Source organism: Pongo pygmaeus, chromosome 2 (assembly GCF_028885625.2).
Source record: "Pongo pygmaeus isolate AG05252 chromosome 2, NHGRI_mPonPyg2-v2.0_pri, whole genome shotgun sequence".
Classification (NCBI taxonomy): domain Eukaryota; kingdom Metazoa; phylum Chordata; class Mammalia; order Primates; family Hominidae; genus Pongo; species Pongo pygmaeus.
In genome coordinates this window covers 200,067,428-200,081,889 of record NC_085930.1, presented here as the reverse complement: position 1 = coordinate 200,081,889, position 14,462 = coordinate 200,067,428, and the positions used below count along the sequence as shown (strand labels likewise).

The 14,462-nt window shown below is 34.4% G+C and overlaps 1 protein-coding gene across 1 annotated transcript; it reads left to right on the top strand.

Annotated features, from left to right (window-relative positions):
- Window positions 1-3,262: 3,262 nt before the first annotated feature.
- Window positions 3,263-13,969, top strand: GMNC (geminin coiled-coil domain containing). Its single transcript, XM_054482081.1, has 5 exons — window positions 3,263-3,344; window positions 5,026-5,200; window positions 6,870-6,958; window positions 7,983-8,099; window positions 10,781-13,969. The coding sequence occupies exons 1-5, from the start codon at window positions 3,342-3,344 to the stop codon at window positions 11,399-11,401; spliced, it is 1,005 nt and encodes a 334-aa protein (XP_054338056.1). The 5' UTR covers window positions 3,263-3,341; the 3' UTR covers window positions 11,402-13,969.
- The last annotated feature ends 493 nt before the right edge of the window (window positions 13,970-14,462 follow it).

Sequence of the window (14,462 nt, the reverse complement as noted above, 5' to 3'; positions counted from 1 at the left end):
ATTGTTCACAGAAGAAAATCATCTATATGGGTTACATCTACACACTAAGAAAGATGCACTTCATCCATACATATGAAAACAAAACTGCCAAAAGATTTTACATTATTGTTTACTCGATGCACTTTTCAAAAAAAATTGTCAAACCGACAGTAACAATAATAATAATAATAAGGCTTATACTTAAGATGTACACAAATCAAATGTGAAGAATTTAAAATATTTTCCATCTGTTACGATTTTAAGAAAGCTTTATCTTCTGATTTATGTTCAGTTGTTAATACTTCTTCACTGTTTAACTTTAGGGTTTCTGAATCACTATCTATACTCCCATTCCTGCTAAGCTAAAGTAGTTAATGATTTGTAAAACACTTCTGTGCTTAAAGATCATCAAAGACTCTTGAAAAATATGTCTAGCCCTCAAAAAAAAAAACACCTTATTTTACAAATGTACATTTCATTTATAGTTACTTTTACCAAAAAAAAAAAAAAAAGCACAGCAGCATGCATATGATCAAAGGCAGGATTCCCTACATCTAATAATAAGAATAGCTACTATCATGAATACATAGGCAGTAAAATAATAATTTTATAAGCATTAGTGGTCAGCTTTTTAATAAACCTTTTGCATATGTATTGCTTTCCTAATTTGCCAGATGAGTTAACTGAGGATTTAGAGTCTTTGATAATGTAATTCCAGGTGATTCAATTTCAGAGAGTAGAGAATAAATTGGAATCCAGGTATATTTGGATGGAAAGCCTATGGTCTTTGTTTTCATACTGTGTTTGCTCAATTGCCCATTTTGTATCATTTTCAGGCCCAAGAAATTTTATCTCTCAGAGGCTCATGTCTCATTTGTGACAGCTTCCAAAAAAGTAAAACAACTGGATCCTCCTTTTTCTGCTCCTGGTACTCATCACAGAACTAACTGGGGTTTTGCCAAACAGACTCTATGTTGGGAGGACTACAAACATGAGTTCTTTGCCCTGAGCAAAATCACTGATTCTTACAACTTAAATGGGTTTTGATCGGCTTCCTCTTCTGATGTCAGGGTGATACCGCCAGTGCATCCTTGCCCAATATGCAATGAGGACAGAGAGGGGACCACTCATGTCACTCTCTGAAATGAGTCCATGTAGAATAAGCCAGTTCACCTATTTTCAAGGCAGTGACACCCAAACCTGGTACTGTTCACTTAAAAATGCTTACAAATAGGAGAATCGCTTGAACCTGGGAGGCAGAGGTTGCAGTGAGCCAAGATCGCGCCACTGCACTCCAGCCTGGTGAGAGAGGACAGAGCAAAACTTCATCCAAAAAAAAAAAAAAAAGGCTTGCAAATAAACAGTATTGGAACAGGAGGAAAGGGTTCCAACAAGTCTGGCACCTTCTTCCTCTTCATCATCTATTCTTTTCTTAAATTTGGACACAGAGCACTTAATAAGTATCTGCTGTGTGCTAGTCACCTTGCTAAGTGCTGTGGGTCATAAGTATAATTCAAGGAAAAATAAATAACAGTCAAAAGTATTTTAGAGAAAGAGCTGTGCAGAACAGGATCAGAAGTTTTCTCAATTCCTACTCCCTGTCAGGTGTTCATTTGCTAGGGTTACCATAACAAAATACCATAGACGGGATAGATTGAACAACAGAATTTTTTTCCCCCAAAATTCTGGAGGCTGAAATTTCAAGAGCATGGTGTTGGCAGGGTTGTTGGTTTCCCCTGAGGCATCTCCTCTTGGCTTGGAGACAGATGCCTTCTCACTGTGCCCCTACACGGCCTTTACTGTGTGTGTGCCACCCCTGGTGTCCCTTATAAGGGCACCAGTTTTATTGGATTAGGGTCTCACATATGACTTTATTTAGACTTAATTACCTCTTTAAAAGCCTTATCTCCAAACACAGTAACTTTGGGGTTAGGGGTTCAACATATGAATTTGGGGAAACACAACCCACCCATAAGAGTAACAATTATATAAATGTCTATAATGTGCAGTGGACATAAGCCAAGGGGGGTCAGATACCACATACATGGAGCTAGGAGCATGGATGCTTCAGTCAGTTTGGGTTCAAATCCCAAGTCTGCTATTTCTTAATTGTATAATCATTGGTGAAATTTCTTAATGTTAGTGCTTCATCAGTCAACCTGTTATACCAGACAGTAAGAGTACCTACCTCCCAGGGTTAATGTAAATTGCTTTATATCTATTACGTTAGTAAGCTGAAATAAAAGTTGGCTATTAGTGGCAGCTAAGTGGTTTTAAAGATGGTGCTACTCCTCTTTCTCCTCTAGATAAAACATAATAGGAACTGTGAGAATAAAAGGTAAGAGAAAAGACAGAGGAAATCAAATGCTTTAATTGAAAGATATTAACATACACCAAGTTTTCTTAATTATAATCATTTATTTTATTATAATGTGAAGAAAGGTACAATATAAAAAGATACTTGGATTCCGAAATTTATAGCTTAATTAATTCTTTTTACAAATCTTTGTTGAGCACTTATTACATGTGAGAAAGCGTTCCTAGTATTTTGGAGACAGCAGGGAACAAAATAAACAGGAATTGCTATTCTAGTGAAGCTTCCATTCCAGAATGGATATATATCACCTCCACATCTAACACTCATTTCAGAAATAGGGGAAAGTAAGACACACCTAATAGAAAAAAAAAAAAAAAAAAAAGTCAATTGACAACGTTATACGGCAAGTTAATATTGTTATTGCGTAGCCAGAAAAAAAATACACAGGAAGCATACTAACTCTGGGGCCAGTTAGATGGGCTTCCCTAAAGGGTCCCTTGACCCCTGTGAAGCCGGTTTGGGCTTTTCTTACCCCACGTCCAGGCACCCGGACCGTCTTCCCGCCCGGCCCGCCTCGGCCCTGCCCCGCGCTGCGCGTGGAGCGGGAGGGAGCCCGGCTCTCGCCTCGGTCCCGGCTGCGGGGTCGCCGCCAGCCTCCGCCGCCCGTCTCCCGGCCCGCGGCGAGTCCACAATGCGGCCGGGTTTGAAGCAGCGCTGCGCACCCGGAGCGGGAGGGCCGGAGGTCCTGCCTTTGCTCCACGGCCGGTGGCCAGATCGGCAGGTCCCTGATCCCGGCGCGGGGGTCGCCCAGAGCTCGAGTGACTTTGTCTTCTGCTGGGTGACTCCTGGCTCACGTCACCAGTTTGACAGCCTCTTACCAAATCAGAGAGCGGCGCTCGCCGGGAGCTCTGGGCGTCACCGGGAGCTCCCGCAGATTAGAACTCGCCTCTCCTAGCTCCTCCCCTCAGTCTCATTTAAAGCTCCCACTGGTGTTACTGAAAAATTGAGTGGGCTCAGTTTCTGCAGCGCTTTCTTCCACTGCAAGATGGTAAGTGAGGAACTGGCGTTAGCTAGTCCGCTGGCAAACTCGGGTCTCTGAAAGTTAATGAGCTTTGCATTTAGAATTTATTCCACTTTGGGAGCAAGACTTCTCAGGTACCCGCCAATTAAAACAGATCCTCTCTGCTGCCCTCTCTTTCAGTTTCCTCTACCTGCTTTCTCTCTCTCTCACCCTCTCTCTCTCTCTCTCTCTGTTATTAATACTTTCCTTACTTTCTCCCCAACTTCCCCCTCCACCTGCACTCACTTTTCATTCTACCTCTTCCTCTAGATTATGCATATATTTGCAAACACTTGGACATGAACTTGTCTAGGGATATTTGGAGTCTGTTTTCTTCTCAGGTATCAATTGCATAATAGCTTAGCTCTGATTCCAAAAAAAAAAAAAAAAAAAAAAAACAAACAACAAAAAAAAAAACAACAACAAAAAAACCTCAGGGAAGGAGTCTGCAAACATGCTTTTAAAATAAAAGAAAAATGCACTTGATAAACTCTTGGCTGAATGTCTTTGGTCTGCACTGCCCAAGCTGGACTTGCTTCAGAACTGGAATTTTTCAAAACTTAATTTACCGAGAACATTAACAAAGTGCGATTGAATTGACTCAACTTTTTTTTCTCTTTTTTCTTCTAATTTGTTTTCTGTCTGTTATGCCCAAAGAAGCCCTGTAGTAGTCAAGAAGAGTTTTTCCAAAGCTGGGCTCTGCTAAAATGAATGGCTTTTACCTGATTAAACATTGACAAATAATTTAAATTTGGTGTTGTACAAATTAACCCAGGAAGGCTGCATACCTGCCCCTGCCTGGACATTTGGAAAGACTGTGTGTTTGAGGTTCAAGAAGAGGAGGGCAGGAGAGTGTTCACTGGATCAGAACACAGTGGAGAATACATGCCAGTTAGTGGCAAGATAATTTGGAGGGGCATTGAGTCCTAGTGATGGACAGAACTAGAGCTTGCTGTCTTTGCTAACGAACTTCTTTCAGCTTTGATTATACGTTTACTTGGAGCAACTTTATGCTCCTGTGCTTAGTGTTGGGAGCAAAATGTTTTAATTATCTCTGGGACAGAGATAGATAGATAGATAGATAGATAGATAGATAGATAGATAGATAGACTATGAGCCAGCAGTATGTTAGGTCAGAGAGAGAAAAAAGGAAGGAATGAGGCAAGTATGATTCAGAAACAAAAATGAAGAGGTTAGTCTATATTATGTCATATCCATTTCAGCTTTAGCATTCTGCGTTCTTTGTCCTTCCGGAGTTTTAGAAATATAATTAAGGTATTTGCAGAAAGAACCAAATAGTTCTTATGGTTTTGAATCATTAAGTAGAATTCCCTTTATTTAGATCTGGGTAGACTATTAGATGGGTTGGACGTTGTAAAAGAGAATCCTCCTGGATATGTACAAATTTCAGCCATTCAATGCTAGTCTGCTCTTTTGCTCAGAGGGCCTAAGGGAAATTCTGGGTAAACCAAGAAACTCATTCCCTTATAGTAATTATAATTTGACCACCCCAAAATTAAAATGGATCTATACTTAACACCTTTTCTGATTTTTTTTCTTTATATTTCACTGCATGTAATTTCGGTATTTCTCCCACCCTTTCTCCCTTCTAAATCTCCATCACCCCATCTTTTGGGACCCCTCACTCCCCCCATACTGAATTTCACAGAACACCATTCTGCCTTGCCAAGACCAGTACTTTGTAGGAGGCCAGAGCTATAATTGCCCGTATTCCACTACAACGTCAGAATCTAGTGTTGACGTTTCCACGGAGACTTGGGTCTCTTTCTGGGCTGCTGGTCTCCTGGACAACAGAGAGCTCCAACAAGCACCACAGGCACAGGGTAAGTTCTGCTCTTCTGCTTCCCTGATAGATCTGGAGCTCTTTTCCATACCCGTGGCTGAGGAGCATCATGGGCTAGGACTCTAGAATAAGGGACGATGTGGAAAATTTAAGTAAACCCAAGGACTCCTGATTTTTAGTCATAAAGCCTGCTGCTTTACACTTGCCAAATAGTGAAAATGGGATTCTTTACCTTGCCCACTGGATAGCATGTATTTCTGCCTACAATTTACAGTTCTTGGAGAGTCCTGTCTCACTGAGGGAGTGTGAGTCTGGATCAAAGTTTTATAAACAACACACCAGCAGAATGTCTTTGGAATGAGGATACCAGTTGGAACGCTTCTTTTGGAATTCAGGAAAGTTTCCCTGAATTTGAGAGAAAAGCAAGAAATACTAACTTAATTTTTATTTCATAGAGGAAGTTCCATGGATAGTATGTTAGAAGTAGAAAAAGGATTCCCTTTTACACACAAAAAAAGCTTCAACTTTGGAGAGAAGTATAGCATTGATGTAAAATGAGATATTAATTTTGATCTGTGGCATATGAGCAGTATTTATAAATATTAAAGAAACGTCTGTGTGAAACACTCAAGTTTCTTAAAGAATTCTCAGACACCCCAGAATTAAATATCCATACTGTTGGTTCTGCTACATGATTTGTTTTATTTTTTTAAAAGACACAAACAAAGGAACCCCAAATATTAAAAGCACACTTAAATGTCAGGGAGGACGTTGTTGAATATTAGCTTTCCACTACAAGCAACAGTAAAAACAAAATGCCCAAGAACGTGAACCCAAACTACTTATGCCATTTTATTCCTATCTCCTTACTCATCATTTCACTTTAATCAAAAATATTTCAGTATCAACAGTATAACCAGAGAAGGACAAGAGTCTAAACTGTACTAGATGAAGAAAAGAAAGTAAAAGTAGACCCGGTTAGTATGCCCAACCATAGTTTTTTACTGACAGATAGAGCTGACTGTCAAATATGAGGGGAAAAGGCACTTTGAAAAAACATTTATCAAATATACAGATTAGAACAGTTGGAACAGATAAGGTCTGGGCACAGTTTTGAGATTTTCATTAAGATCTTCAAAGAAGCAAGGTCCAAATTGTTTTAAAGTAGAAAGTGCTACCACATAAAATTCCAAATAAATACAGTCTGTTAGATTAAAACAGGCAGGCAGACAGGCAGAGAAGCTAGTAGCATTACATATTAGAATTTAATTATAGAGCCAAACAGTATATTATCAAGTGCTAAAGCTTAGAAAATAAGATAAAAACTAGAAAAACGTAATGGAATTGCAATGTTATGCCGAGTTTGCGGGGAGATCAATAAGTATTTGCATAAATTAATGACAAAGACTGGACAGTCTTTATTAATTTATCCATCAGGAATACATATATTAGGCAAGAATGTGACCCCTTACTGCTTAAAAAAAATTACCTCTTTAACTGCTATGTCATACAGTGTATAAATATTTGTCTCTCACAGCTTGCTTGCCTTTTCTAAAAAATTTTAAATGTCTTGTTTGCCCATATGGCAGCAATAGCTGTTTAAGAAAAATAATTGAACCTATTAAACTTTCTGATTTGATTTGATAAGTTTCTTTATTACACAGAAACTACAAGATTATTTTCTCAGTCATCTATTTGTATTTTCACAGAATCATTCAGTGACTCAAATTTTCCTCTTCCGGACTTGTGCTCATGGGAAGAGGCTCAGCTTTCCTCTCAGCTCTACAGAAATAAGCAGGTATGTGTAAGTCAGAACATCGAGACTGGTCACGTTCTGTGTGGTCCATTCCCCTCTGTTAATATCTTGCTTCTTTTCCCTTTTGAAATTCATGCTGACTCAGTTTAGAACCAAAGTGACTGGTGTGTCCACAGAGATCAAAGTTAGATGATCAATGTCAGAGAAAAGAAAAACAACCAAGACACTCTAGAAAAGCCTGCAGTCAAGCTCTCACTTTACACATTTTAGCCGTATGACCGTCAATCCTTTTCCTTGTCCTCATTTATGGAATTGTAAACCTTGTACTGCCTATCTCAGAGGGCATTTGAAAAGATCAAATGATATAATAATGAGTGTGACAGTAAATTTAAACCATAAGCATAACTAATACTTGGAGAAGAGATAATGATTATAAAATATTTTCCTAAGATTGCTTTTTTCATGTTGTTTTGCCTCTGAAGGATAACTTAATCTAGTGGACGTACAGACAGGTCAATCTGAGGCTGAAAGAAGCCAACGCACCTCTGTTTTTATTTATTTATTTATTTAAATATGCAAGGGAGGAGTCCAGCAAAATCTTCCTAAACATCATTTTCTATATTTAATTTAATCTAGTGGACATACAGACAGGTCAATTTGAGGCTGAAAAAAAGCTGACCCACCTCTATTTTGTATTTATTTATTTAAAAGTGCAAGGAAGGAGTCCAGCAACATCTTCCTAAACATCATTTTCTATATTTAAACAGTTGCATGCAGCTCATTTTCCTTCATATCTACCTGATTCCCTTGTGCTTACAATTTTAAAAGTCTATTATAGTCTCTCCAAACGCTTTGCAATGAATGAACATTCAGAGCACAAAGCTGAAAAACTAGGCATTAGGGGTATGTAGATTTAATTTAGGCCTCTCAGGATGAGGCCTCCCTGTGCTTGTGCTCATACAACAAACAATCATCAGGTTTAAGGCAGTTAAGGAGCAGTGGCATTATTATAAGTTTACAGAGTCAATATATTGGAGCAGCCTTCACCACTGTCTGCTTTTTGTAGCTGCAAGACACCCTGGTGCAGAAGGAAGAAGAACTCGCTAGGTTACACGAAGAGAATAATCACCTCAGACAATACCTGAATTCTGCTTTGGTTAAATGTCTTGAAGAAAAGGCCAAGGTATGTATGATGTATGTATCTACTTTATAAGAACAAAGCAGTGATTTGAGAAAGGAAATGATTTATGTAAAACTCCTGGATTAAACAGTGTATCTTGATATGCATTTATAAGATGGGTGGTTTTTCTTAAGGAAATACAGCACTTTCACAAGAATTTTTATCGATCATTTCTCTGAAGTACCTAGATTGCAGATGTCAGTCTTATATTACAAAAGAAGTTGCTTAAAAATCAAATGCTAGTCGAGGATGGGGGTTGCTGAGACAATCAGTGTTAATCAAAAGGGAGAATTAGATGGATGGAATGCTGGTATGGGAAGCAGATCTAAAAGACACTCAATTCTTTTAATGATCTGTTTGACTTTAGGCAAATCATTCTTACTTAGATCCTCACTTAACTTCATCTGTAATGGACGGTCTAAAATATCTTTTAAAAATTCTGCTAGATCTAAAATGCTGTGAATATTGCCTGAGCCCAAATCTCTTGATTTGGCATTTACAAATTACATTAGGCAATTAGGCATATACAATTACATTATCATTTAATTCACATTTTTTCTCCACTTTTAAAATGAGCTATTTCTAACTCAAGGATAAATAACTTGCCTATAGTCTTTTTTTGTTCATGCTCAATTCTTTGCCTTTCAGTTTTTTATTATCTATTTGCCATTATGTTATCATTAATGCTTTCATCATCAATCTTTTCCATACTTCCAGATAAGCTACATTATTTGATATTATTTTATCTAAATTGATGATGCTTCTTGCTACTCTTACTAAATAGAACAGTTCAGAGAACAGAAGACACTAGATTTGATTTCTTTACAATTCAGTTGCCTTTGTTAAAAAGAGAATACATCTTGGTTATTTGCCTGGGCTCCTAACTCCAGCCACCATTCCATAAAAGGACATTTATTATATTATTAAGTGATAATAACTAGGCAGTTTTATCTGTCGGTCTTAATAATTTTCCAATATTTAGAATAATATAATAATATATCTCAGAAGTGCTTTGAAAGTTAATGAAATAAGAAGAAGTGTTGTATAGTGTTTAATCAGAGGATCTGTGTAGATATGGGTGGCTTAGGTTTACGTCCAAGCTAAATCATTCTCAGCAAGTCATTAATATGTCTGTGCTTTAGTTTCCTCATTAATGAAGATTTTAATAACATCTATATCCAATGAGATAATACATGTAATCAGTGATTTATAAATTGTAGTAAATGATAGTTCATTTATAAATGATAAATATATTATGTATAAATAATATTTTTTATAAATAAATATAAATATTTATATTTATATAAATATTTTTATAAATATAATTTATTATATTATAATTATTATATAATATTACATAATATCAGATTATATTATATATAATATAATATTATTATATTATATAATATGAAATTATTATATTATATTATATTATATTATTATCTTATATAATATTATATACATTATATCATTATATTATATAATATTATATATATTATATTATTATATTATATATTATATTATAATATTATATATATTATACAATATAAATAAAATTTATATAAATATAAATATTTATATTTATTTATAAACATTTATTCATATAAATTTATGAATATTTACTTATATAAATTTATAAATATTAATAAATTATATAAATATTATTTATAAATTATATAAGTATTATTTATAAATATTATTTATAAATTATATAAGTATTATTTATAAATATTATTTATAAATTATATAAGTATTATTTATAAATATTAATAACTATTTTTATCTATTTATAAATATTTATATTTTTATATATTTATATGTATAAATACATTTGTATGTATTTTTATTTAAATTTATTTAAATATATAAATTTGTTTAAATTTATAAATATAAATTTATATTTATATTTATAAAGAAATATTTTTATTTATACATATGTATAAATATATTTATTTATACATATGTATAAATATATTTATTTATACATATGTATAAATATATTTATTTATATATGTATAAATAAATATTTTTATTTATACATATTGATAAATATTTTTATTTATAAATATGTATAAATATTTTTATTTATACATATTTATAAATAAATATAAGTACATTTATACATATTTATAAATAAATATAAGTACATTTATACATATTTATAAATATAAGTACATTTATACATATTTATAAATAAATATAAGTACATTTATACATATTTATAAATAAATATAAGTACATTTATACATATTTATAAATAAATATAAGTACATTTATACATATTTATAAATAAATATAAGTATATTTATACATATTTATAAATAAATATAAGTATATTTATACATATTTATAAATAAATATAAGTATATTTATAAATAAATGATAGTTTATTTACAAATGATAACAATAAATGATAGTGCTATTATTGTTATATTAATAATAACTTGCCTGTGCTGAAATCTTAAAAATATCATCTGGTCCTTTCAACATTTAAAACAATTGAGTAAAAAATATGATTTAGAGTTTTTAGGCAGTAACTTGTCATCACAGATTTTACTTTACAAACAAGCTAATCCAATCCATCTTACTTTTGTGTGAAAAGAAATTTAAGCATTTTTTTGAAATAATTTAGTTAACTAGTAAATATATGAAAAAAGTGTAACTTTCAAATATCACTTCCCTAGAAATTGCTCTCATCTGATGAGTTCTCCAAAGCATATGGAAAATTCAGGAAGGGGAAGAGAAAATCCAAAGAGCAAAGATACTCTCCTGCTGAGATTCCCCATCCCAAAAATGCCAAAAGAAACCTCTCTAGTGAATTTGCTAACTGTGAAGAACAAGCTGGGCCCCCTGTGGATCCCTGGGTCCTTCAAACACTTGGGTTAAAAGACCTTGACACTATCGATGACACCTTATCAGCTAACTACAGTGCCCTCGCATCTCATCCCAGAAGAGTCGCCAGCACATTTTCCCAGTTTCCGGATGATGCAGTTGATTATAAAAATATCCCCAGAGAGGATATGCCAATTGACTATAGAGGTGACAGAACAACCCCCTTGCACAGCACTGCCACTCATGGAGAAGATTTCCACATCCTTTCTCAACTTTCAAATCCCCCAGTGGGGCTGAAAACTCTTCCTTACTATACTGCTAATGTGTCACCCAACAAGACAGAGATGGCATTTTCCACATCCCTGAGCCCTCATTGTAATGTGAAAACTCATTCCTTCCACCAGGGACAAGCCTTTGTGCGTCGAGATGAGGAGGGAGGCTGGAAGTTTACCTGGGTCCCTAAGCAGTCTTAGTGACCCCTCTTTTATCACAAAGCACTGCCATGAACTCTGTTTACAAAGACCTTTCTTGCACTTGAATTTGACTATGTGGAACACAGAAGCTGTTGCTTAGACTGTCTCCTGCCACTTTAAATGTCACTCTCAATTACCCACTTAAATCTGCAGGGAATGGCTTCCAAGAATCCATAATGAAACATGTCCGCGCTTGTTTCACCTAAATTTGACTTGTTTACACACCAATACCTGCTATTGACGTCCTCTCTTTGCCCTATACTTGATAAGGTATTTCCCACTTACTTCTATATTCCTTTAAGACCTAGATACATTTTTCCAATTATAACCAGTTTAACAGATTTTCCTCTTTTAAGTAGTTGAAATATTCACAGCCCTTTTACTTTTCTCCCTTTGTCATTTCTGAAAACTGCCTTTAGAATGAGCCCTATTTTTGCTTCAAGTACTTGCTACTGCATGTTCAAATAGCTGAGGGTGGGGCAGGAACAAGTGTCTTTGTCCATCACCACTACTCCTGAAGACATAATATAGATGTGTGTAGTGCTATGTTCATGGCAGTTCAAAAAGTTCAGTGCCCCATGGTGGCATTGACAAAGTCTCTTAAAACAACTGTAACTCCACTAATAATCAATATCACAGATAAATTTTAAAATTACAAGGAATTTAAATTATTTTTAAATGCCTCATGATGTATCAGCTTCTATATGTACCCAGCATCATTTCTTTAACCAACATGACTCCAAGAAGAACATTTTGAGGGACTGTGGTAACAGAATTAGTCATCATCTGCAACTACCCAGATGGTGACAAACTCCTATTGCTGAAAATAGACTAACCTAGCTCAGCCATTGTCTCATTCATTCATTCATTCACATATTCATTTTTTCATTGATCAGTCCACCCAAGATATCTGTAGAATACCTAATGCCTACTTTGTACCAGGCACTATGCTATGTGATGGTGAGAAAATACAAGCAATTTAGACACTGTGGCCACCATCAAGAGACTTAGAGTTACTCATCTGCTATGACTTTGAGAAAATGACTTCCCTTTTGTGAAGATTCAGTTTCCCAGCTGTAGAATACCGAAGTTGGACTAGATCATTACTAATATTCTATGAATTGAGGTTGGGTCCTATCGGATTTACTCCAACATGGCAGTTTCAGGTCACTGAAGAAACTAAAGAGAAGTCTTTAGATAGGCACTGCAAGTATTATGTAGGGTAAACTTTATGTACAATTAATAAAATTCAAAAACATAAGTCATTTGAAGTTAACATTAGAAATCATTTCTCTCATCACAGTACTCTGTTTCTAGAGCCCATTTTGCAGTTAACTCAGTCTAACTGTGTAAGAATAATCTGCATCTAAAACTAGATACGTATTAATTTTTAAATAAGTGTGGATAGATTGCATATAAATATTGCCATCAAGGACTTCATATTTCTAAATTTGAAACAATATATTTTCAGTGATTGTGCTAGTTTTCTTCTTCCCCATCTCTCAAGACCCCTATCATTCCCAGAATAATTTGCACATCCTTCATGTGCACCTGTGTTTTTTGGACAAATTTCAATTAATGATGAAATCTTTCATGTTGAAACCTGTTCTTATTTTTCTCTTTTCCACATCTCGATAAGTCATCTTGCACAATGAATATCTCGTAGGTCAACTGTGTTGGTTAGGATTCTTTGTAACAAAGACATGCCTTTCATTGTTGTTTCTGTTTGGTTGTTGCTTTATTTTGGTGATGTAAGCAAAAGGTCTGTTTTATAAAGTTTTGCTACCACTCACTTTTAAAAATAATTTATGAAGAAAATCCAATATAGTAATTAATATTACTCTCTGGAGTACTTTAATAAGTAGATCACATTCCATTTTCTAAAAAACAAAATAAAATAAATAACTGTGCCTTTTACATTCTGGTGTCTGTGCCCCTGGTTGGTGAAATTTGTCTCTTTTTAGAATAAGAGATTTAAGAATTCGAATTATTGTACTTTATGACACTAGGAATTGAAAAAGTAATATAAGTAATTTTGAATGTCTAATAATCAAGCTGTAAAGGAAATGTATCAGTTAACAAATATTTATTTTGCATTCTTTGTGTGCCTTATCATGTGTTAAGTGCCATGAGGATACACCCAGGCTTAGCACGATGCATTTGGTATATAAAACAAAACCACATAAAATGTCATAGCTTTTGATAGCTTTTAAATGAAACTTAATTTTGGCCCAGTTTAAAGATATTACAGAACATTTGGGATAAAATGTGATGTTTTCCTGGCTTATATCATGGATGATATTATGGAAGACAATTACCACATGTTTTTGAAATCATGTCCATAAATATTTAATATCCATTTAAATTATGTATAGAAAATTATTTTGTTCATGTTTGAGAAATTAAAAATTTCTTTCACCTGAGTATATGTTTTACTTCTATGGCTTTACCATGTCTCTCTAGTAAACCACAGTTAATATTTTAAGCTATAGTGGGAAATAAAAACTAAGTGTTTTGTGATTGTGATAACTATTTTTACACCATGCTTAACATTCCCTAATAGCAGATATTCTTCTCCTGGTTTGTGACCATAATCCTGTGTATTTGCACTTCTTTGTATGGTGTCTATGTCCAGACTAATGTCTTCAGCATTTAGGGCTTGATGGTTCTTTCCCCTTCTCTAGGGCACATTAATGAGGCTTTCAAATGTTAAGTGGCTGAGAGTCCAGTGCCTTCTGGGTACACTACTCTCTTAACTAGCCACATATAAAAATTAGAATACAGTATCAATTTGTTAAATTTTCCAATGTCCTCTGATCATCTGAAAAATAAATCATACTCGTATCTCACTAGTATCTGGAAAAAAAGGATGTTGTTAAGCTTCAGCTATGAAGGTGATGTTAAATAAATGAGATTATTTAAGACTTCAGTGATGCTAAACTATAAGTTTGAAAAATTTGAGGAAAAGGAACAATATGAATTAATGGAAAAAATTATCTATTTGATTTAATTCAAGAAAATGACTTTTTTAAAGAAAGTATGACAAATGGATTTAACAACT